Genomic DNA, 26,217 nt, shown 5'->3' with positions numbered 1-26,217 from the left:
GATTCAATACCCATTTTATGCAAAAATATCAACTTTGAAATTTGGCCTTATTTGACCTGACCTTGACCTGACCTTGACCTGACCTTGACCAAAACGTGACCTAAGCTGGCCCCAAAGGCTGCCTGACCCACATAATCGCATTTGTCATGTAAAATGGACCATAAAACATGTATCACACGACACTTTCATATTGTGACCCCCCAGTGACCTGACCTCAGTGACCTGACCTGGTATCAGTGACCTCAACTAGCAAAATATGTGTTTGAAGAACATTTCCCCATCGATGATTTTCAATGAAATGCATTTTACTCGATTTTACAACGCATTTCTTGAAATGCCTGTAAACGGTGAAAATTCGACCTTTGACCTGACCTGTGACGTCATCGGTTTGACCTAGGTCAATAAAATTGGGTCACAAGGTAGTTCCCTGATAGGGCTATCCAACACCCTTTGCCGCTTGTCGCTACGTTGCGTGGTTCTCGAGATCTTAGGGGGGGGGGCCAAAATGCCCCCCCCCCAACGGGGCGCGTTGCTCGGCAGAGCCCAACGGGGCGCGGGCTAACCTGGTATCAGTGACCTCAGATAGCAAAATATGTGTTTGACGAACAATTCTCCATCAATTATTTTTTAATAACTTGCCAATTTACTTGATTTCTTAACGCATCGCTTGAAATGCCTGTTAACGATGAAAATGCGACCTTTGACCTGACCTGTGACGTCATCGGTTGGACTGAGGTCAGTCAAATTTGGTCACAAGAGAGTTCCGCGGTGGGGCCATCGAACGCCGTTTGTATTTTATGAAAAGCAGCCGGCAAATTTCCGAGAACTTAGGAGGGGGCCGAAACGTTTCCCTCTACGGGTGGGAGGATCCGCCGATAGTCCTACGGGGCGCAGGTTAACCCGCGAGTTGCTGGGGGGGGGGCGTTAAACGCCCCCACTTTTTCGCCGGGCCATAGCATAAAAACGGCGCGCCTGCGGCGCGCCAAATTTTGGGGTACCTGTACGGAATTGATTGAAGTCTATTGTGACAAAATTTCAAAAAAATCGGTCGGAAAAAAATTTGAGATATCGAGGTTTTAGTGACGTCATGATTTCTGGTTTTCGACCAAAAACGGCATATGTTCAAAAAATCATATAAAATCACAGAATAGACATACAGACATGCCGTAAACGGCATTAGACTGCCAATACCATAAACAATCAAATGGCTATCTTCGTTTATTGATTATCGTTTCGCATTTGCCAACATCTTGATCTGAATCTTGGCAATTTCTCGTGACTACTTCACGACCATGATACATACATTTCTTAAATTGAACTCTCTGAGCCAAACACGTACACATATGATAAAATGAATGTCACCGTCTTGTTCTACGCCCCAAATTACCCATAAAACATGTGTCACAGGCTGCGAATATCAGTTTTGATTTTCGGGGATATGTGCCTACCCGGTTGACCTGACCTTGACCCTGCCCTATACTTGACTGACCCCTACATGGGACTGACACTCTTGTAGGCCTTATATGATGGATTGTGCACCGTTTTGACAGAGTTTATGACGAGAGGCGCTCATTGCGAAGTCCTGAAGTCCATGAGCTACTGAAAGCCCGATTTCAGGTGTTTGACCTGACATTGACCCGACCTGTGACCTCAAAATTCAACTTTAAAGTACTAATCTGAAGCGTCTCGTCGCGTTCTTTCGTTTGCCGCCTCGTGCGTTTCGCTGCGCCTATTGGGCTGGGGGCGTTTAACGCCCCCCCCCCCCCCCCAGCAAACGGTGGGTGGCGAAATACCCTAGCAACTAGGGCTGATAATCCCGGGACTTTTTGGCAATCCCGGGATCCCGGGATTTTAGAAATGCAATCCCGGGATATCCCGGGATCCCGGGATTGAGCAGTTTTTATTCTAACCTGTCTACAAAGCAGAATTTTCTTGCAATATCGTATGTATATGTCGCATCCTTACCATCATAAACACAATACCAGGCATACACCTTCACCCCGAACAAATATAAGAGCATGAATGACATTGATCATTGTATTTCTTGTTTATATTTCGAGTCAGGATACAGTAGACGTGCCTACGGATTGTGGTCGTCTGACCAGCAGCATGTCCTGGTCACATTCACTTGTTACGGTAGTAGCACTTGAGGAAGCAAAGTGCATCAACGACTTCGTCGCCGAGACTCGACCGCACTTTTGTGACGATATTCCCGACAGTGGAAAACACTCGTTCCGATTCAACACTCGTAGGAACTATGCCCTTCAGCCAGTTGTAGGACAGCGCTACCATGCCTGTCCTTCCTGAGATAGGTAAATTTTCCAATTCTTTCCTTATGGCCTTCGTCATCATCAGAGAAGATTGCGAAAAGTTAATCCCAGACGGGCATGAACTGGTGCCTTGCTCTGGATCTCTAACCTCATCTAGAGCTTGTTGAAGCATCGACTGAAGAGACGGCGCTGATTCAGGATCATCAGCGTCCATCACTTCTGTATGGACGTGAAGTCCTTTGGTGGAACCTCCAGATATTTTCAGTACCTTTTTACAAAGACGACACTTTGCTGTGTGGCCATCTTGACTTCTTAGATAATGTTCCCACACCGCACTGCCTTTAAATTCAGCAAAATCCGACATTTTGGCAAAGTTAGCTATAGCTTATCACAAAGGCACGTAATTAATAATTATTCACTAACGGTAACCACGCCCAGGGCGCCCGGCCAGCCTCATGGATCGTCCAGCCACGGGGCACTGACAGTAACTGAGCCACCAGACGTGCTCCCACAGTCACACAGAGAAGACGGCCGACCTCCTCCCACTCGATGGACTCGAATTCGATAGTCGGCATAGTATGTCATCGTGCAAAATGATCTGTTAAACCGAGTACGCGAGGGACGTCGCGGGGAGCGAGAGATGAGCCGAGAGAGAGCTCGTCTCTCGCCACATTGTGAAGGCTGAGACGGTGTGAAACAATGTCAATTAGGTATATATGTAACCAATACTTGTGCATAACGACTTTGCACGGCGTAAGTAAGATCTTTGGACATAAAACTGCACTGTAATGCGTTGTTACTCACTTACCTTTTTTACATACCTACTATCAGCTACACTTTATGAACGATGTTTCTGTACGTAAAATATCGGGATCCCGAAATCCCGATGCTTCTAATCCCGGGATTCGGGATTAATACAATCCCGGGATCCCGGGATCCCGATCCCGGGATTATCAGCCCTACTAGCAACTGCCGGGTTAAGGGTCAAACAAACGAACAGCTCGTCCAAGACACGAGGACCGAGGGCTACTGCTTGCAAATGATATTTATGCTATGGCATGAAATAGTTTTGAGTTAACTAAACTAAATATATGCCTGCAAATCTTCGACATATGGCCTCGTGCATGGTAGCGCGATAATTTTCCTTTGATGTTCTTTTGTACCTTGATTGCTTCTCGATTTTCAATGGACGTCTGATATCTATCCATAAATTTCACAGTTCATTGACAAGAAAACGCCCGGTTTCTAGGTTTCAATTTTATAGTGTGGTGAATCAATCTCGGTTATTCTTATTCAAATAATTGCATATTATCGATGAATGGGTGTACCATTGATTGGCAAAAAGATACAAATAATATTTTCCCTGGACATGAGTTCCGTGCTCATGGAATGCGTATGACTCACTAATCAGCACATACTTAGAACTCCGTGGCCGTAACGTTGGCTTCATATCCGCAAAGGAAATTCGTCGGTGATGCGCAGTACGAATACATTTACAATAAATAAATACCGCGGGCAAAGTTCAAGCGTATGCGACAGGCAATGAGGGCGCCTCAAGCCTAATTGGTATAGTAGTCTGGAGGGACGTGTTCGCATTTAGGAAACAGTGACACCATTCATGTCGGTAATGCAACTTCAAAATGCCATAAACACAAAGCCGTAATCGCCACGCCATATGTGGAAGGCTTTTGGTGTCAATACATACATACATACATACATACATACATACACACTGCTCTACAAACATGCTATAGCATACTGACCTGACGCACCGAACACACTAGCACACTGCCTATCTGTTCAGATTTGCTCTCTGATAAATCATATTTTATATTGGCATTTTCTGTGAATCATGTCATCATAGATATAGGTATACAATGACCGACGACCAGTTAACTTGAGGCATTTTATCATGGACAGAAAACATAAAAGTTACATCAGTAATTGTTTTTTCAACTATTTTTTTCCATGACCTGATGTTCTCGTGTAAGTCAATGTTTTCTTCAACATGTCTTCTTTGCGCTTGCGAATTCGTTAAACTGTTAATATCCATCTGCCATTTACCTAATTATAAAATGATGTTGGTGATTCTTGTACGTGTTCTTTCTTTGCGTGTGTTTCTGTGCCTGTATTGTTTTTGCACCCACGCGCCTATTTCTGCGTCTGCATGTCCGCGAGAGCGAGCAGGCGGGTCGGTGGGCGGCTGCCGGCCAGAGGCAGCTGGCTTTTGCCGAACGTAATTGGTCTGGTGATCAGCAACACACGTGCCGGTCGCCTATTGATTACACCTCCCGTGAACGCCGGGGGCCGCAGACGGGTGGTAGGGCGGCAGGACTGCAGCTGTAGGAAGGCGGCAGGTTCTGACGGCAGGGGCGCCCAGAGCCTCCCTCTGACGCCCCCCCCCCCCCCCCCGCCAATCGGTCGACCTGTGCCAGATGCATGCATTTATACATACCGAGGCTCGACCAGCGCGGCCTATTGGAAGGCAGCGCAGAGGGTGAGGGGAAAAGGCGGTGGTGTGGCGTACATATGACAACGTAACCAGAGCGTGAAAATGGGCCAAATGGCGATATGGAAAACACTGAGGCGATTATAAAGGATGCATGGCATTTCCTGAAAAATAGTTTTTAGCACAATCGTTCGTTGGCCAACACTGCCAAGTTTTATACTTGAACAGGCGTGGGAATAGATTATTGGAAACAAATGGGGGGAGGGACATTTGGCAACTTGTTGGTGGAATAAACGAACCTTAGTTTGAAAGTTGCACCCATGCTTATGAATATGCTTCTGCCATGATTATCGGTAGAATTAGCAATCGTTTTAGTTTAACTTCTTTCTGGAAACATTTCCACTGACTTTTATGTACTTATTTGATAACGGTAGGCCTGTTATAATTGCGTGAGGCTACTTGATTGCCCCAGATCTATCGGCTTGGATCGAAACAATCCAAGTGATTGTTTCCCCATGAGCCTCTGTTTAATTATGGTTAATTTACTGTGTCAGCTTTAAGAACAAAGCGATGTAACATTCAACCAGCATCAGATAAATTACACACTATGGTGGAGTTGAAGTTGATGGGACAGAATAATTGTCTTCTTCCCAAATTTATTTTTAGAAACAAACACATTCAACGTCCTCAGCGGGCACGATTGCGAGGACAGACTGCCCCAGAATTAGCTCGTTTGTCTGGCTGTCCGTCCGTCTGTCCGTCCGTCTGTCCGTCTGTCCGTCCGTCTTTCCGCCTGTCTGTCTGTCCGTTCGTCCGTCCATCCGTCTGTCCGTCTGTCCGGCTGTCTTTCCGCCTGTCTGTCTGTCCGTCCGTCCGTCCGTCCGTCCGTCCGTCCGTCTGTCTGTCCGTCCGTCTATCCGTCCGTCCGTTTGTCCGTCTATTCGTCCGTCTGTCCGTCCGTCCGTTTGTCCGTCTGTCCGTCTGTCCGTCTGTCCGTCTGTCCGTCCGTCCGTCCGTCCGTCCGTCCGTCCGTCCGTCTGCCCGTCTGCCCGTCCGTCTGTCCGTCTGTCCGTCGCTCTGTCGGCAGCCGACGTCCGCCTTGTCTCCGCCGAGCGTCGCGGCGAATTCCGCGTGTCTTCCGGTCGGGGCGCCTCGGCTGCCGGCTCCCGCTGGAGTTCAATCTAATAATCGGGAAATCAGCGCTACAGTTGGCATGAATACCAATGCGCTGCGCCGCGGCGGCGCCGGCGGCCCGCGCTAAGGTGACGCACCGCCGCCCGGCCCGGGTGGTTTAATTCCCCGGCATATGTAGCAAATAAATCAGCTGTCAGTGCGGACCGGGCCGGGGCGGCGGCGGGGGGCGGGGGGGATGCGGACGGGGAAGGATAGTGTGTCCGGCCGGCGCGGCGGTGCGGCTACCCTGGATAGCGATCCACCTCAACAGTAACCCGGGGGACAGCGGATAGATGGAGCCGCAGAGATTGCACCGCCGCGCCTCCAGCGGTGCGTGAACGCTGCGACACGTAGGTACCGTCGCCGCCGCGACCGAATGGATGTCGGCCGGCCCGTCGTAGGCGGTCTGTTTACCTAGGGGATTACCGGCGCGTCAATAGCGGTATTGACGTGGCATACGGTCCCGTACACAGCTCACTATTCCGAGGGAGGCGGCTAACATAAGCACTGCTACCACCGCCCACTCTCTGGCGGCCTCACAACATAGCACGGTGCTGGGAATAATACTGGAGTGACGCCGGGGCGGGCATTATTAGCACCTCAGCCCTCTACTTGGCAACCGAGCCTGGTGCCTGTGTGTTTGCTCTTAATTTTCCAGCCTTCTTACACAACGGAGCTGGCATACATAATAAAACCTGGGTATAGTGGCCCAGTAAAGCTTTGTGGTGCTACTTGGTCAACATAATATCCAGTGTCGGCGAAAACAACTGTAATCCGTGTGTGCTGAGGTCACACCATTCTGGTTTTGTTCTTCGCCCGTCCTTCAGCTGTCGATACTGCGAGTCTGTTATATGCCTCTTGTCTAAAAGTCCAATCCACCCAGCAAGGAAAGCAAAGTCCTAAGGCCTGTCAGCGAGTTTTTTGACCAGCCTGTTTTGCTGGTTCGATTGCCGGCTGAGCTGACGACTGATCAGCTCCCTATTAGCTTCAGACTTAACCATTCGCCCGCAAGGCTAAGCCCTTAACAGTTGCCCGCTGACCTCAGTCTTGACCAGCTGTTAGCTAGGCTCAGGGCTGAGCAGCTGGTGATTGAGCTCAGCACTAAGCACTAAGCAGCTGCCCGCTTAGCTCACCACTGCCCGGCTGCTAGCTCCACTGCTCACGTGCTCACCACTGACCACTGGACCTGCGCCGGCAGCTGCTGCTGTACGAGCTGGTGGACGACCGCTGTCCGCCCGGCAGTGTCGCCATCGGAAAATGTGTGCGGAGGAACATAAGCGCTGCGCTCAGGTCAGTCCTGGCCCGCGCCGGTCCTCCCCACACCCTCACCAATCGTAGAAGGGGGAAATGTCAGTGAGCACGAGGAATGCGGATGTCTGTGAAAGCTAGGAATACAGCTTTCGTCAGCATAGGTGGCGGAACGGGGAGGGCACCGGGACACCGTGCCCCCCTTTGATTTTGGCATTTTAACATTAGCGCCCCTATGGGCATTGCATGGAAAGAATGGGACCAAAAGTCGGCAGTCCCCCCCCCCCCCAATTGAAGGTGTTCCGCCGCTACTGCTTTCGTGGTGGATTTTTGTGAGTACGCGGCGAGGGCAGCTGTCGTATACGGGGAATTCTTAGAAGCTGTTCGTAATGTCTGTGCGTGACGTATAGGCGCATTTGAACAAGCCTGTAAATTATAACTCGATCGAGTGAGGGTGCAACTTGTCAGACAGCAATGCATGCCATTCTCATGGCCATCAAACGCGTACTTACAAAAGTCGCAGCAACTCGTGACCTCTGACGTATCGACATAATTCACACGGCACAGTTACCGAAGTGCAAAGTCGTGCAGCGCGCGGCTTAGTAAGAACGACCCTCTGCACTTGTAACTCGGACCGGGGACGCGGAACACCATTAATCGTCACAGTGCCAAGCGGTGCTTGTAATCATTGTAATGCAGCAATACCATGCAATGTATCGGTGGCGATAAAACCGCCACCACACTGCATCGGTCAATGGTCTATCGAGCTGGTATTTCTTCTCACATAAAGCCGGCTACTCTGAATCATTTCTGGACTCAAATTTATCTGCTTAGTGCACGCAGCCACTCGCTACTTGGAGGATGATTCAGTCCTATATCCCGCGACCTGGTGGGGGGGGGCTATTTTTTGCCCCCCCCCCCTCCAGGCTTTTCGATATATCTCCAGAACCGCTGCGCCGATCGTCACCAAACTTTCAGTACCCTCCAGGACACCAATTTTACACATTGTGACCAGAAATTTTTCCAAAGGCTATGATAGGTTGGCCAGAAATGACGTCAGAGTGACGTCATGTTCTGCCGTTTTCGACCCAAAAAAGGGTTTTGCGGGAAGAGCTGTCAGGCCTATAGCTTTGCAAATACAGAAAAATGATAAACACATATTTAAAAGCTGTAGATTGGACAGTGCTACAAAACTGCTACCTCGGATTTTTGAAATTTTTGGATTTTGACCCCCAAAAAATCAAAAAATAGATTTTTTGGATATAATAATCGAAAAATCCAAAAAGTTTTCCGAATTTCCAAAAACCGGAATATATGTGATAGTCCTTACCGCCTTCCATCTACATACCAAATTTGAGATTGATACCTCTTTTTTTGGCGAAGTTATAGCGAAAAGACTGTTCAAAATTGATGATGTCAAATTTTCAAACTCCATTTTTAGCAATTCTAGACCCCGTAGCGCAAAACAAAGACCACCATTAGACTCCCCGTGACGAGCTGCATCGAATCAATACCCATTTTATGCAAAACTATCAACTTTAAAATTTGACCTTTTTTGGCCTGACCTTGACCTGACCTTGACCTGAACTTCACCAGAAAGTGACCTAAGCCGTACCTGATAGTCTTATAACCAACACCATTGAGTTGGAAATGAAAAATTGGCCATAAAACATGTATCACACAACCTTAGTAAAGTTGGGCTCATGTGACCTGACCTGTGACCCTTGGTGACCTGACCTATGACCTGACCTGGTATTGCCAGTGACCTCTAATGGCAACATATCTACTAGGCAACTGACGCCCTACCGCTGATTCTCGACAAAATGCGTTTTCCTCGGTGTTATAGCGCATTCCCTAGAAGACCCGTGAACGGTGAAACATTTCATCTTTGACCTGACCTGTGACGTCATCGGTGACCCCGAGGTCAATGAAATTTGGTTTCCTTCGACAAATTTGACAGGCCTTTCGAACGCCGTTTGAATTTTGCGGATCCGTCCAGTAGTTTCGGAGATACGAGGAGGGGGGCAAAAAATAGCCCCCCCCCCCCACCAGGTCGCGTTATAAACAGACCCCACCAGGGCGCGGGATATGTCTTGAGAAGTATTGGCTGACGACGCAGACCAACGGATCAAACATTACTGTTCTGGAATATAATAAGCGTAAATGCATTACAGCGGCGATCTCATGCAAATTAATTGTTTAGATTCAGCGTAATGTCTCTCCTGTTTTCCTCAACCTTGTTGTTTTCATTAGGATAATTGTAAGTTCCTTGAATGCATAATCGCTCCTAGTCTTTCACTGGATCCAATAAGCTGTACTGCCAATCGACTAGTATCGGTCGCTCGGTTCGGTGCTCAATGTTGGAACACCAGTCTCGGCTCAGGGTAAGGCGCTCCGCCGGAACAGTGTGTTTGCCGGCGGAAATGCGGGAGCGCGGCCCGGAGCACGTCTCGTTAGTCCGTGAGTACACCGCCGCCCCCGCCGCCGCCGGCGACGTCCCGTGCTGCTCCGCCGACCACCTCATAACCTGCCGCACCCATTTGTCTTCGTCACTGTCCGTCGCGCCAGGTAACGACTGCTGGCGAGCACCGCGAACTTCTCCACAGCGCCGCAACGCAGCAAAAATACACTCACCGAGAAAACCTGGACCGGTCGCCGGCCTTAAAATCGCGCCAGGGCACTCCACAGGCCCCTCAGACTGGCGGTATTGTTCAAACGCGCGGCGGGTAGTCAGCGCCGCTAGAGCTTCGCGAAACTAATAAGCGGTGCTGCCATATTTGGCGGCGAGCTTACAAATGTTTGGACTTGACAGGGGACAATAGCGGCGCAGGCGTGACGCAAACAACGGCGTCCAACGAGCGAGCCACATGCGACGCCAACAGGAAATTGAACGCCAGATGAAAAGGCGTCTGTTTGGAGACTTTGAACGCCTTTCTGTCCAGCCAACAGCGAATAGTTGCAAAATGAAACAGGGCAGAGATGCTAGAAATAAGGAAGGTCAACATGCCTTGACTCTTTGTCATCCGAAATAAAGTCATCAAGGAATTGGCGAATAAATTGCGCAAGTATCGAGCGGCATCCTAAATTGTGGCTTGATGACAGTTTATTAGGGATATTAACCCGCGCACCGACGGGGGTCTGCGCCAACTTAGTACCGACGGGGGGGGCGGATGACCGCCCCCCTCTGAGATCTCGAGAACGAAGCAAGATAACGACAAGCGGTAAACGGCATCGGATACGCACGGCCAAGATCTACAATTTTTACTAAGGTCATTTTCAGGTCAGGTCAAAGATGACGTCACAGGGGTCGAAAAAGTCAAAATGGCGGCGCTAGATATGGAGAGAGTTTTTCTCGAATAACTTTCGAATTAGTCAAGATAGGAACAAACTAAGGGCATCATCGTGATCCTCTCGTCAATCCGCATCGAATGATATATATGTTGACCTCGAAAGGTCAAGGTCAAAGGTTGACCTCAGGTCACGTGACCTCGAGGTCATCATGTATATCATTCGATGCGTCTTGACGAGCTGAACACAATGAGACCATCCACGCGTCTGTATCTTGTTCCTGTACGGAGTTATTGGCCAAAAACCTTTGGTGACCTTTGATGACGTCACATGACCTCACAGCTGCCCAACAGCAAAACAGACCTCAAGGTAGTGAAGGTTGATCGTATATGAAGTCATGTATGGTATATGGGGCCATTCCGACCCGTTTTAGTGGTAAAAACAGGGAGTTGATTTTTCCCCCATTGACTTATAATGGGGAGGTCGCGAAATTGACCTGACCTTAGGTCACCGATATCAAAATTCCGAGATATAAAAATTGTAGCTACTAATGACCTAATAATATCCTGCGACTTTCAAAGGCCTCCGACATCTACTGTAGCTCTGGCACGGTGACAAAGTTGCAAAAAAGTGACTTGAGGTTGGGTCATTCAAAGTGACCTGGTGACCTGACCTTAAAAGTTAGGAGATTCAAACTTGCACACCATGTGTAACATTGATGAGGTTATAGTCATACCAAATTTCGCGGCGCTACGCGCCGCGGTTTTCCCGCTATTCGCGAAAAACCTCAGGGGGGGTGGATATCCGCCCCCCCGTCGGTGCGCGGGTTAATGTTGATGGATGATGTTTATGGGTATTTGAATTACGTAATGAAATAATTCCGGCTATTGACTACGTGATGCAAAGCGATTAATGTATTACGGGTTGTCATGAGGGCCTACAGAACTTCACCTCCTCGGCCAATGAATGGAGGATAATTACTTTACATGTAATTAAGCTAGGTCGCGTGCAACACATCAAAATGGTTATACAAAATCTATTTTGTGAATTTAGTTGACTTTGCGAAGGGGCTCTGCCTTTTTGTTCAATCCAAGATTGTGGATACTGTCGCGCATTAATGATGTTTATGCCAGGTTGCGAGTTTCGCTACAATCCATATTCGCCTCCACGTTAATTGTTTCCAGTGTTGATTGCAGACTTCTTGACTTGTTATTTCCGTTTTATTTACTTAATCAGGCCGGCAGTGGTTGGGTCATAAATTATCCGTGGCCGCCGCGGCTGTGCGGTGCGGCGGGCTGCTACAGTGGCGGACCGCGGTCGGTAATTTGTACGCCGGATGGGGCACACGGGGCCGCGCCGCAACGAACGAGCCTTATCCGATCTCGCCAGCCCGTGTCGCTGCCGCTGTAAACTTGGCCGAAATTCATGGTGATTCGGCAGCAGATGCCCCGTTTCCAGGCGACTTCTCAATCTCCCGCCGCCAGAACGGGCAGTTCCTTTCAATATGGCCTGGTATTCTGTTCCGCATTACGCGGGAGCCATGCGGCACAGTCTATAGCGCGGCAGATTCCGGCCGCCGCGCTATGCTGCCTGAAGTTTCGCCACGGCCGACCCATATCGCCGCCGACGCACGGCACAGTAATGAAGTACAAATTGGTTTTCGAAATCTTTAGACGCTTTCGTGGTGTGCATAGAAGTGTTGGTTACTCACGCCTGATGAAGCTTTGTGATCCACAATGCGATGCATAACTTTGGAAAGGAGGATGGCAATTATGGATTTGCCATGGTTTCCAGACGCCCAATGCTTTCGGCGATGGCAATGGCTACTGATATACACCCACGGTTTGTATGTGTGGTAAAATGTTATGTTACATATGTTTTTATATGTTGCTTGCTACTTGTGTTACTTATGTGATATGTTTTATGATAAACGCCATACAAAGCGACCATCCCACAAGATCCGTGGTTAACAGCTCGGTTAAAAAGCATTTGTATACGAAAACATTCCGAAGATATCGTTTACTGTGTGATATTTAATCTGCCGAATATTGGATGTTTGCTGCACTTCAGACCCTAAATTTGTTCACCATAGGCGTCATTTCTCAGCTCTGGAATGTTACAGAATACATATTACATATATGCGGGGTCGTCATCAGGCAGCAGAGCAGAACTTCCTCCGTATAGACGTTGGAATTTTCTCGGAGAACGTGAAACACGCACTTGTGGCTGATACGTAAAGTAAGTACGTTTGGGCCTGCTCTCCTGAGAAAACGAAGCCTTCTTACTAGGCGGCGACTCACTCGCTTCTTTGAATCCCAGTGTCCAAGAACTCACTGTTACTATGTTACTACTTTGGGATTTTTTACTCTTAGTCCCGAGAAACCTCCCTCGGGACGCCATCGAACAATGATATTGTTCGTTGCCAAGGGATATACCAATTTGCTCGATACCATGCTGAGCAGCTAACCGTGTGAATCAGCCATCAGAAAAGTATCAGCTGTTTTGCTATATAAAAAAAAAAAAATACTATTGGAATTCATGCAATCGTTTTGTGCGCCGGGGGTAGCTATTCGCTTTTCTTTCGTCAGCCGGCTTTGCCCGTTTTTTTTTTTTTTTTTGCTTCTCACCGAATGGGCCCACGTCCGCCCTGTCCACCGCCGCAGCCAGCTAGATGGGGCTCGGTCTCACCCTCCTGGACCATCGCTCGCCGTCCGGACGCCGTGCGCGTCGGTCAACCGACGTCGACTGAATTATTTTTCTATTCGCGCGGCGGACACGGCGCGGAATTTCAATTAGCTCATCAGTCGGCGGCGGCGCGTCTGTGGCCGTCGGCCCCCCGCCGCACCGAGTGGGGCGATATTGTGGCCGGCGGACAACGCTGAAAGCACCGCGCCCGCGTCAGACGCCGCTTTTAACTCCGAAAAGAACAGGCACGTGCCTGGAGAGCCAATGGCGCTCGTCGTGCGGCGGCGTATTTAATCTTGCGGGATGAGCAGCGGAATTAGTGGCGACCCTGTTTGTCGCCGTCCGACACATGGCCGACGGAACGCCCTAATTGTGCCGAGATAGGACGCCGTCGCTTGAGGCACCGCTTTCCTGCTTCAAGCAATCAGTATAGAACGCCTGACAACAATTAATCCCCCGTTTTGGGGGGAGGAGGAAGGGATAATCCTGTCATGGTCTGTAGCTGTTTGACATTCCGCTCAGGCCAGCCACATTCACATGCCACATTGACGTGCCTGGTGTCAGTGCCATTTTCAGACCACTCTCCGAAATAGCACACTGTATTTCAGCACATGATTCGGCCGGTAAAAAGGCGTCGCGGGCGCCGGGATCAGTTTCAATCTATCACGGCTGTGTGACGATCTAATATCCCGGTCCGGATGCGGCCGGCAGGGGATATCACTGGCACGGCGCCGCGCGCGCCCGGTTATCGGACGCCGTCGTCCGCGGGCCGGCACCGCTCGGCGGCCGGCGCACGGAGCCGCCACCTCTCACAGAGGGGAAATTAGCTACCCAGAACGGGACTCGCTGCCAGACCCAGTCACACCGGCGCTGACACTCGGCAATGTACGACAGCTTCAGTGCTTCCGCCTACAGGACGGGGAATTTTCATATTTTTCGAGCATTTGACACCTCCACGCGTCACGTTTGCGTCTGATAATGACCTCCCTCTGAGAGCCCCTGCGGAGAAGGCAATTCTCTGATAATGACCTTCCTCTTTTGTTAATTTGAATACAGCCCATGCTGTATTCAAATTAAATTAAATGGGCAGCCGAATACAGCCCATGCACTTTTCAAGCAGTGATTGCTTTTCATATTATATACCCTCTTCACACAGTCAACAAAATAATTGCAATCGGGACAAGTCAGGAAAAGTAATATTGGCCAAAATGTTTCGTATACTATCTCACAGCAGAGGTATAAGGATATAATTGATAAGGATAAGAACCGTTTAATTCCAGGAAACGCAGTTTAATGGGCTGCCCGGTGCATTTTACTCGATTGCTTTCTTATAGCAGTAATGTCTCCAAGATTATAGTAACCTACCGGTTGCATATTTAAAGGCAAGGTGAAAAAAGAATTAAAGTAAATAGATCAAAGTGCATTTAATTGTAACAAAAGTCGATGCCTGTCTGGGCAGAGTTTGCGCTGTAACGTCGAAACATTACCAGAAACCTGAGACATTTGGTTTATAAGATGCCATCGGCCTGTATCCTCCAAAACTCTGTTCAATAAATGCACCAGTCACCCGAACTTCTCAGTGCTCAACGCCAAAGTCACCGAGTTCACGGAATGCGGGGCCGCCGTTGGATGTTTGATCGTTCACCTTTTAATTTGTTTCTGTTTCAGCGCCGAGTTCCGCGAAGAGCTGTCGCTGGGCTGCCGGCTGCGCTGCCAGCACCTGTGCGCCGTGCTGGGTGTCGGCGAGGACCCGGCCGCCATCCTGGTGGAGCACTCGCCGCTGGGCGACCTCAACCAGTTCCTGCAGAGCCGCGTCTCCGAGACCAGCACCTGCGCCGGCAGCGTCCTCAGGTGGGCAGACGCCGCGGTCTCAGCTCCTGTACCAGCGTCGCACTCAGCGCTGGTCTTAGCGCTAGTTTCAGCATCAGTCCCTGTCTCGAGCCCGACCTGGCCTCGCCCGGTCTCAGCGCTGGTCCTCTCTTGGCGCGGTGACCGTCCGGTCTCTTCCGGCTGGCCTCTCCCGGTCCCAGCGCTGGTCTCTCCCGGAGACCTCCCGGTCCATCCCGGAGACGCACGGCGCGCTCCCTGCGGTCAGCGCCGGTTCCCGGAGACGGCGCCGCTGCCCGGGGATATTAAAAGTTGTCGGCAGCCGCGCACCTGGCCGAGCCCCGGGCGATCTCAAGTTGGCTGCACTCCTAGCGTGGCTCCCACTCGCCGCGCCATCAGTATGCATAAGAGGGGGATCGCATGCGGGCTCTGATCCCGGTCCCACCGCAGTGTGTAACAGAGCTGGCGGGCTTTGTAAACCCCGGGGTGGCTCGTAGCAACTCGTGGTCGGCTGGCTGATGGTTTCTGACGTTACGTATATGCTGTGTCCGTGGGAACACTGCCGTGTACTTTCTTCCAGACACGTGACTTAGGAAGTCGCGTTAAACTTTATGCTTAGAAGTTCGCAACAAAAATATATGTTTCTAAAATTAGTCTCAGGCATCAACTCCTTCGCAATTCGCATCTACACACACTTCTGTTTGTGCCTGTGTGTCTGTGTCTGTGTGTCGGTGTCCGTGTGTCTGTGTCTGTGTCTGTGTGTCTGTGTCTGTGTGTCTGTGTCTGTGTGTCTGTGTCTGTGTGTCTGTGTCTGTGTGTCTGTGTCTGTGTGTCTGTGTCTGTGTGTCTGTGTCTGTGTGTCTGTGTCTGTGTGTCTGTGTCTGTGTGTCTGTGTCTGTGTGTCTGTGTCTGTGTGTCTGTGTCTGTGTGTCTGTGTCTGTGTGTCTGTGTCTGTGTGTCTGTGTCTGTGTGTCTGTGTCTGTGTGTCTGTGTCTGTGTGTCTGTGTCTGTGTGTCTGTGTCTGTGTGTCTGTGTCTGTGTGTCTGTGTCTGTGTGTCTGTGTGTCTGTGTCTGTGTGTCTGTGTCTGTGTGTCTGTGTCTGTGTGTCTGTGTCTGTGTGTCTGTGTCTGTGTGTCTGTGTCTGTGTGTCTGTGTCTGTGTGTCTGTGTCTGTGTGTCTGTGTCTGTGTGTCTGTGTCTGTGTGTCTGTGTCTGTGTGTCTGTGTGTCTGTGTCTGTGTGTCTGTGTCTGTGTGTCTGTGTCTGTGTGTCTGTGTGTCTGTGTCTGTGTGTCTGTGTCTGTGTGTCTGTGTCTGTGTGTCTGTGTCTGTGTGTCTGTGTCTGTGTGTCTCTGTGCCTGTTATATGTGTCTCTGTGTCTGTATCTGCCGGACAGCCGCCGCCGGTGGCCACATCATTGATCAGAGCCGACAGCCGGCACTGCGGCCGGCTGCTCGGCGCTCCGCAGCTGTTTAACTACAGTTTAAGTGTCGGCTGGCCGGCCGGACGAGCCGGGAGCCCACGCCGACAGCTCCGCGCCGCCCCTAAAATAGGCTCATGTTACACGTGGGGCCGCCATGTGATCAGAGAAATGACCCGGCTCTCCCCGATTGCTTCTACTGAGGCGAATGAAATTGTGACAGCTGGCGATATGTGCGCTGTTCATGAGACGTCAATTCATAAGCCGGCTCGCCGTTTTGCAGGCGCGCCACGCTTATGGATGTATCCAAATAAGACCTTTGATTGACTCATGACTGATTGAATGCGTCGATAGGAATAGCTCTAACATGCTTGCCGTTTCTGTTGTTCCAGTAACGGCAGTCTGTTGTATATCGCCTCCCAAATTGCGTCTGGAATGAGCTTCCTGGAGGACAACAACGTGGTACACAAGGACCTGGCGACGAGGTGAGAACACCGATGTGCACTGAGAATAGTGTGATCAAAGGGATACTCTCCACGATTGGGGCCCACACTATCTTTGTCATAATCCCCGCGAGCCTCTGGGTCGCTGCAGTCCGTCCGTCGCCGCGGGCTCGGCCCACCTCACTAATAAGGACTGATGTCTGATGGTGGATAGTGGCACTCCTCTCACGCTGAGCCGCTGAGCCGCTGAGCCTCTGAGCCACTGAGCCTCTGAGCAATGAGCCGGGACATTACGACACGCATCGCCGCCATTGGTGTAATGGGGGTCAGATGAGCTGGCGGGGTGGGTCACCAGTCACAGATTGGAGGACATCGGTCACCTGTCTCCAGACGCCGGTCACCAGCCATCAGTCGGCAGCCACCTTTCTCTAGTGCAGAGATGCCTCAGCGGTCACCTGTTTCCAGTGGCGGATCCAGGGGGAGGGGGCAAAATGGGCATTTGCCCCTCCCAAACGGCATAATTTTAACATTACGCCTATGGACGAGGCATGGAAAGAATCGATAAATTGTTATGGTTTGCCCCCCCCCCCAAAAAAAAAAAAAACTCTGAGCTGGATCCGACTCTGCCTGTTTCATTTTAGAGACTTGGCGCCTCAGCTGTTGAATTAGCCATGGACACTTATGCAGGCTATCTATTTTCCGAACTTGTATAAAATCATTATCCTCTGCTCGCACAAGTAGCATTTGGTGACGCTCCGCCCGCCTCACCCGCCGCATGAAAAGTATTTGACGAGCTGAATGTGAAGTCTGTCGGTGACCCCCCCCCCCGCGCCGTTCTCGCAGAAACTGCGTAGTGTTTGACGAGCTGCATGTGAAGCTGACGGACACAGGCTCCGGGAGGGAGTTATACTCGGCTGACTACTACCGCCTGGACGACCACACCCGACTGCCGGTCCGCTGGATCGCCTGGGAGGCGCTCTTCATGGTGAGTACTGCCTGTGGTAGGACAGGAGTCCCAACCTCTCCCTGACACCGTCTTGTGATCCTGGCGGCCCTGAGCCACCGACGGGCCTCGGCCGCGCACTGAATATGATAATAGATGTCCGCGAGTTTTGTGATAAATCACCTCTGACTCGGCAGCCCCATTGGGAACTTTGTAGCTTCAGCTGATGAAAGAAGGAAGCAATTACTTATTTTCGCAATGTCGCCAAAAATGATGGTCGTTTGTCAAACGAGGGAGCATTATTTTTGCAGCGTACTATTCCAAAGCTGATTTTTTTTCAGTGGTATTTTTATCAAGTAGTATTGCCATATCTTAGCGTATGCATGGTATTTAATAGGTACCGATATTGATCATGATCCAAACCGTGCTTATTCAGATCCGCACGATGGTTGAAGAAGTGTGGTTGGCATGCCATATCTCTACTTGAGTGATAAATCTTGCGTAACCGTAGCATAAAACCTTAACCCGCGCGGGGCTGGGGTCTCCAGCCGAACGCGCGGGGCTGGGGGGGGGGTAAATTTTACCCCCCCCCCCTGTTATCTCCCGAACTAATGGTCCAATTTGGAAAATTCAAACGCCAATCGAAAGCTCTCATCACGAACTACTAAAAACATGTACTTAATTTAAAGTTTGAGGTCAAGGTCAAGGTCAGGTCAAGGGTACAAATTGCAAGTTTCTACAGTATCGGCCTTGCACCGTAGTTGCCGAAGAATGGAGTCATGGACTGAGACTGATCGCCCAAAACGTGTTCTTAGGCTACCAAGACAATATTCGTTGCATACAATATCATTCAGAGGTCAAGGTCAAGGTCAGGTCAGGTCAGGTCAGGTCACCAAAAAACAAAATATAGAAAAGGGCATGTGCGACACATGTTTTATGGGTCATTTTACTCATAGAATTCAATAGGCACACTCAATAAGTGATATGGACCACCTCTGGATGAATTTCAGGTCGAGGTCAGGTCAAGGTCAGGTCAAGTGAGGTCAAATTTTGAAGTTGGTTGTTAAGGCCTAAAAAGGCGTCTATCTGATGCAGTTTTTCGCGGCGAATCGAATGGTGCTATTTTTGTTTCCGTACGAGGTCTAGAACTTCCAAAAAAGTCATTTTTCAAGAATTTTGTGTGTCGTGACGTCATAAAACTTTAAATAACTCCCACATTTTTGAACCGATTCTTCTAAAATTTGGTATGTAGGTGCACATAGACCACTTCTCTGACATATATTCCGGTTTTTTCGATAGACTCAAAATTTTGGATTTTATAATGATTTTCCCAAAAAAGTCAGTTTTTTGAAAAAATTTAGGCCAAAATCCATAATTTTCAAAAACCGAGATAGCCATTTGATAGACAAAGTAAAATTACATATAACATTTTTTGTTACGTCTTGATTCCTTTAAAAATGAAGATGTTAGCGGCGTTTGAACTTTTGCCGTTTTTGAGGCGAAAATGGCGAACATGACGTCACTAAAACGTCAATTTCTCAAAAAAATTCCGACGGATTTCGCTCAAATTTTCAGGGAACGTGTCAAATTGATGTAAGAAAAGGTACTGAAAGTTTGGCGATCGCAAAAATTCGCGAGGGGGGTAAAATTTACCCCCCCCCCCAGCCCCGCGCGGGTTAACCAGTTTGGAGCATTGCGTCATGCATATTATGTCAATTGCCTTTTGCCTAGGTAGTTCGGTCTAACCTTCGTCCCACGTGTTAGCTGATTGGTCGATATGGCTTTGCTCCAAGTCATAAGCTGTGGTACATAGGCCGCTTATTGCATGGAGTCTGGATAAATGTCGAATGTGCATTAATTATCATAATTTCTTATGGTGGCATTGCGTGAAAACGCCGCAACTATTGGCTGCCTCTCTGACCCTGCTTTTGTATTTAACCCGCGCACCGACGGGGGTCTGCGCCAACTTAGTACCGACGGGGGGGGGGGGCGGAAGACCGCCCCCCCTGAGATCTCGAGAACGAAGCAAGATAGCGACAAGCGGTAAACGGCATCGGATACGCACGGTCAAGATCTACAATTTTTACCAAGGTCATTTTCAGGTCAGGTCAAAGATGACGTCACAGGGGTCGAAAAAGTCAAAATGGCGGCGCTAAATATGGAGAGAGTTTTTCTCGAATAACTTTCGAATTAGTCAAGATAGGAACAAACTAAGGGCATCATCGTGATCCTCTCGTCAATCCGCATCGAATGATATATATGTTGACCTCGAAAGGTCAAGGTCAAAGGTTGACCTCAGGTCACGTGACCTCGAGGTCATCATGTATATCATTCGATGCGTCTTGACGAGCTGAACACAATGAGACCATCCACGCGTCTGTATCTTGTTCCTGTACGGAGTTATTGGCCAAAAACCTTTGGTGACCTTTGATGACGTCACATGACCTCACAGCTGCCCAACAGCAAAACAGACCTCAAGGTAGTGAAGGTTGATCGTATATGAAGTCATGTATGGTATATGGGGCCATTCCGACCCGTTTTAGTGGTAAAAACAGGGAGTTGATTTTTCCCCCATTGACTTATAATGGGGAGGTCGCGAAATTGACCTGACCTTAGGTCACCGATATCAAAATTCCGAGATATACTAATTGTAGCTACTAATGACCTTATAACATCCTGCGACTTTCAAAGGCCTCCGACATCTACTGTAGCTCTGGCACGGTGACAAAGTTGCAAAAAAGTGACTTGAGGTTGGGTCATTCAAAGTGACCTGGTGACCTGACCTTGAAAGGTAGGAGGTTCAAACTTGCACACCATGTGTAAAATTGATAAGGGAATAGTCATACCAAATTTCGCGGCGCTACACGCCGCGGTTTTCCCGCTATTCGCGAAAAACCTCAGGGGGGGCGGATATCCGCCCCCCCCCCCGTCGGTGCGCGGGTTAAAGTAGTTCGGTCTTCAACTATTCGAGAGTCATGCGGAATTCTCCAGCCTAAATAACTGTCAAAATGACGTAGCTGTGTCGGTTTGTTTGGGCAGGTTTGCAGATATTACTCTGCTGTAGCTTATTGCTACCACCGGAGCTAAACTGTTAGTTATGCAGGTTCAGAGGGAGTGAAGCTGAGTGATTAATTAAACATCAAATGCGGCTATATGTATTAGCCGGTAATATTGCCCTCATGTCCGACGTAAGCTGTTCCACGTCCTTAGCCATAGGTTAGGTATTGCTTTGCGGTATCTTGAGTCTTGACGGCCTCCGAACAGAGTCAGTCTTCTTTGAAGCGGTTCGTATGCAGCATTGCAGGCTACTGTTTGAAGTCTTAAGGTATTTTGATAGCAGCCAGAACCGTGCGTTCATAAATGAAGAGAATTTTCTGAAAACGGGCAACACATAGTGAAATACAGTATATCGGTAGAGAGGTGTTCAATTATAAAATGGTTTTAGTTCTCCGACGACCAGTACCCCGGTGACACTGATCCGACCCTCCTCCGTCTGCAGGGCCAGCAGAGTTCGGCCTCTGACGTCTGGTCCTTCGCCGTCACTCTGTGGGAGATCATGACGTTCGCCAGGGAGCAGCCCTTCGAGAACTTCAGCGACGAGTCCGTCATCTCGAACCTGGCTCTCTTCTACAACAACGACGGCGGACGACTGCCGGTCAGTGACGTAGTCAAGAGATGTGTGCTGAGTTCTTCATTAAAAAATCGCTTGTATTTTAACGAAGGCAATGCATTCGTCATTCGTGTTTCTTAAAAAAAAAATAGCGTACAAGAGAGCTGCCTTCCATTGCCGACCTGACATCAGAGACAACTCGCTTCCACGGGCCTGACCTTCTATGACCGTAAATAAACGGTACAAAGGTACCTGATCTGACCTGACCTGACCTATTCCGACCTACCCACAAGAGTACCTGCCTTCGCTGCTGACCTGACCTGATCTGACCTGACCTTACATACTCTTAACTTCCCGAAGGAGTATTTGTCGCCGCCACTTACCTGACCTGCCTTGCCCTACCCGCAGGAGTACCTACCTCAGTCGCTGACCTGACCTGACGTGCCCCACCCGCAGGAGTACCTGCCGCCGCCGCTGACCTGCGGCCAGGAGGTATACGACCTGATGCTGGAGTGCTGGCGCCGTGATCACGCCGAGCGGCCGCGGTTCCGTCAGATCCTGCTCTTCCTGCAGCGACTAAACCTGGGCTACCGACCGGCGGCCGAGAGCGCGTGACAGTGGGACGCCGCCTCCGCGCCCGCCGGCAGGACGTTCGCCCTGGTCGAGTGCGCCCCTCAGACGTGATGCGGACGTGACGTGAGGACGTGGTCAGACGTGATCTCAGCGGCGACTGGACGGCGGAGAGTGTGGGTTAGACTTTGGAAGGCAGCAGAAGAGGGCTGGTGAGTGCGCTTAGAGCAGGACTCGTCTGTGGGACGTTGCAATGTGGATCGGGAGATTACAGGGTCAGAGAGCCGGCTTCAGGAGAAGTCGGTGTCACTATGAAGACATGCACAAGAAGACCGGGACGGGTGCTGTTAGTGAAGCGTCGCTGGTCTTCGCACAGTGGTCGAGTTAGGTGACTTTGCGCGGGTCGGAGCCTCGGAGGCAGCCCGCGCCGATGTGGCAGTGAAAACATGCCGTGTGAGGGCCGCAGAACCCTGCTCCTTCATCTGACATAGCATGGTGTCCCACCCGCCAGAGCCGTTTTACATACACCCAGTCGTGTGCGCGCCTGTGACGGGGTATCAGTGTGTGGACTCCCCGACCAGTGACCAGTACCAGAGGACTTCTCGCCGAGTTGACGCCAAGCGCGCTCGTCAGAGAAGGCCCGAGTCCTGGGCATGCCTGACATCCCTCTTGTGGGACAACTCGAGGTCACTGGCACTCCAAAGTGTCAGCTGGTAATGCTTTCTGTGCCAAGTGTTCTGCCGGCGCGCCGCGCTCGCGGCGGTTTGGCCCCGGGCGAGCTGCGCCGTCAAGTGGCGCAGCTGCGGCGCTCCGTTGATGTCAGCAGCGGTTAGGATGTGACCCTGCTTGTTGTTGCCTTCGGAAGGACAATCGGAGGAGATCTGGTGCACTGTTGACCCACGCCGGACGTAGTGATAGCTGCGCGCGCAGAGAGGCGCCGACGACATACGACCTGTAGCAGACCGGAAACGTGCATCCGAGTGTGCGTGACATGCATCATGTGAATCCTTTGTACTTGTGAATAAAATGTAAAGCACCTATTGGCATCGGAACCGTCCACTGTTTTTATTTGTTTTAGCGGAAGAGCGACAGGAACCCTTTCCTAAAGACATTTATGTCAAGGTGTAATTGCCCTGAACACGTCATCAAATAATCATGCACACTACTATGTTTCACGGAAAGGTTAACGTATCTTTGTTATAAAATCGGGTAAAGATTATTATGCGACATGTGTCGGAGCTGGATCTCAAATTATCGCTGCAATCGTGTCGGTATTTCAGTCGGCGTGGCGCTGCAAGTGTTGCGCGGTACGACCGGCCGGTGACACATAACGACACAGGACAGTGATGCCGCTATTTGGGACGGCCCAAAGGCAGGCGAGTTATGGTCCTCTTATTTCAATTAGTTCTCGGAATAGGAGCATCAGCCATGTCATTGGTGGCTATTAGGTCCGGACGCAGTCAGCAGTTACGGCTGCCCGCCCGGGGGCATCTACTTAAGGAGACCCTCGTAAACCGTTCATTAAAGATAAGCCCGCTCGTCTGTTACCCAAGCGGCCGGCTAAGCCGCGCCCTGTTTCACTTTGCAGGAAGTCAGCCGCGAAATGGAAGGAAATGACTGTGCCAGCGCCAGTGCCTCATAATATGACAGGTAGCAGTAGCAATGTGTCGGGGACCGGGGTCACCAAACGTCTTCAGAAAAAAAGTTTGAAATGGTTTGTCGATTTGGTTGTCGTCATAAGACGTCGGTCAGCCTACCGTCGTTTTCGAACTGCTCCTTTACCTTCTATTGCGTGCGTTCTGTCTGTATGCTAGCAGCGACAAATTCACGCTCGTTGCTAATGCGGAGTTTCTCGTCATTTACTTCAGTGACTTTCGTTTACTTGTAAGTTGTAATGCACATGACTGCAGTCGAAATGAAACATTTACATCGATCTATAATGCTTTTGTGGGGAGTTAACCCACAATTGACTTGAAAAATGCGAACGATACCGTTGACGTTTTATTATTACCTTGTAATCAACTCCTGATGACATGGTGTCGTCAGAAAATGCTATGACATGTTCGAGGGCAATATGACTTGCACCAGATCGGGTGATTGCCAAATCGACTATCAGGCATCAGCGTCTTGGAAAACTGATACCGGCTAGCAATAGATTGCCTGCCGACAAGTCCAATGACAGTGGGAACTCCTGGCCGGTTGATCGGTGTCGAATGGGGTCATTATTCGGCAAACGATTGCTAATGCCGACTTCAGCGTGCATCGCGTCATTAGAGTGACTATAAATCGTGACATACGCGGGCGCACGGGGCGGGCTCCCTGGACACCGATATTAACGGGGGTCGTCCACCGTCCCTCACATACCGGATCAATTAGTCAATGCAGGTGCTGACTGATGTGTGTGTTTAAATAAAATAACAGCGAAGAGTTGTGATCAAACTTTCAGCACACTGCAGTGTTCTAGACTTTCTCGTCTGTTCCTCTGTTTCCTGTTCTTTGTCCCGTTGTCAGTAATCCTCTGTCCTCCCTCTCTTTCCCTTCGTAAGCCCTCTGTCTGTTTGCTCCTCTGCCTGAAATCTGATTCAGATTTTAGCGCTCACTCATAAATGTGACTGCGCCATCACTCAGTTTTATGTCGTCCATATGCATGACAACCTATGTAACTAATACACCCTCTCCCCACTGTTCGGTCGCCATAAAATGAGCCGACGCAGCTGCGACCGGGGCCTGTGGAGCGCCGACAGACTGCCCCGGGCCGCCCCACTAACCGACGCCGACGCACCGCGGAGCTATTGAACATGAACCCCCGATTGACAGACGGTGTTTGCCCGGCGACGAATTAGGCGCAGCGGCGTCATTTTCCGCCGCGGTGCCGGCCCGGCCGACGGGCAAACACTCGGACCGCCTCGGCAGTCACTCCACTTCACACTCCACACTGCACCGCAATCCACTCCAATCCACTCCAATCCACTGACGACTGCGCTGTTGGCACCGAGTGGCAAACATATGTGACCGGTCCAAAGTCACCGGAATACAGACCGGATACACCGACTAGTTGAGTCTACCAAGAACCCGAACAGACACGGATGGGTATTCAAAGAACTCTTCAGCAACTTTGCAAGTCTTTAAAAGCGTCAAAACTCGACCACTATTGCTCGGTCGTGTCCTCGTGCTCTCAAGGATCATGTTACGTCGAGTAGAGTGTCGTTTTATTGCTGGTTACATCAAATATGCATTAGACAGCTCGAGTACTTGGATGAAGCATGACTTGAAGTGCCATTGTGTATGTATGTACAATGCAGGGTTGTCGACCAATCGCGAGGTGTCGTATAAAAAAGATGGTGGTCCTTTCAATTCGGTTATTTTCTTCGCTCATTTCGATATTTTGATATTATCATAAACATGACTTTCTTCTGATACTTACGTTTTAAATCTGTTTGATTTATTTCCTTTCATAATTGAAAAAGGTTTTAGTAGGCATACATCATATACCTACTGTAATGTTATGCACTCCTCGAGTATGATGAGTAAATTTACTGTATTATAGGAAGCCTGTATTATAGAAATGATGAGTAAAATAAGTGTTTTGCACCAATTACGGTATGATCTATACCCTGTATGCCGTGCGCCAGTGACTGGCATCCTCTCACCCAGCTCACCGGGTGACAGATAGCCCCTGCCGGTCCACGCGGGCTGACATCTCTGTTTGCCCGGCCGCACTGTATAGTCAATCATCCCATATTGAATCCTCGCCGGCCGGCGACCGCTCCGTTATTAGAGAAGGATGGTGTAACGAGACCCATAAATTATGTGCCGTTCCGCTCCTGCAGCGCCAAATGGAGGACAGCGCCAAGATGGCAAATTTTTGTGTTATAAAAGCGGTCCTTGGCTGGGGCAATACATACGAGACGGGATTGTTATGAGACGCGACGGTGACCACTGCTGAGGTCGTTCAGCATTCGGTAAATGTTGACACCACGTCATGAGCGATGAGAATTTATTAAAAGCTTAAGGAGTTCCAAGAGTCCTTGACTGGGGAGGGGTAACGCAGGTAGCAGAGAAGCTGGTTCAGATTACCTATAGGCACATGGTTATAATCTATATATTCAAGCAAATGGAACATCACATGTTTAGAGTGGAGCCTTCGCTTGCGAACGACCACCTATGATAACTACATCACATTCCAACGTCTGTCTCTCTGAAAACATCCAAATCACCATATTTGCACCATGTGTGCAACCTTCATTTATGAGCCGAAATGCATTAACCCGGCAGGCGGTGGGCCTCCCGGCCA

At 49.9% G+C, this 26,217-nt stretch overlaps 1 protein-coding gene across 1 annotated transcript in view; it reads left to right on the top strand.

Moving 5' to 3' along the window:
• LOC122392157 (discoidin domain-containing receptor 2-like) overlaps nt 1-22,961 on the top strand; it is a 69,838-nt gene extending 46,877 nt beyond the window's left edge. Inside the window, exons 14-19 of the mRNA XM_043386735.1 lie at nt 7,091-7,182; nt 14,782-14,964; nt 16,750-16,842; nt 17,644-17,785; nt 21,243-21,398; nt 21,810-22,961. Of these exons, the coding sequence (XP_043242670.1) occupies nt 7,091-7,182; nt 14,782-14,964; nt 16,750-16,842; nt 17,644-17,785; nt 21,243-21,398; nt 21,810-21,968 (825 nt within the window). The 3' untranslated portion in view covers nt 21,969-22,961. The remainder of the gene's footprint in view (nt 1-7,090; nt 7,183-14,781; nt 14,965-16,749; nt 16,843-17,643; nt 17,786-21,242; nt 21,399-21,809) is intronic.
• Nucleotides 22,962-26,217: the final 3,256 nt, after the last annotated feature.

Source organism: Amphibalanus amphitrite, unplaced genomic scaffold, assembly GCF_019059575.1.
Source record: "Amphibalanus amphitrite isolate SeventyFive unplaced genomic scaffold, NRLGWU_Aamphi_draft 000471F_arrow, whole genome shotgun sequence".
Lineage (NCBI taxonomy): Eukaryota > Metazoa > Arthropoda > Thecostraca > Balanomorpha > Balanidae > Amphibalanus > Amphibalanus amphitrite.
The sequence above is the reverse complement of the archived record's forward strand: the minus strand, read 5'-3'. Positions and strand labels throughout refer to the sequence as shown.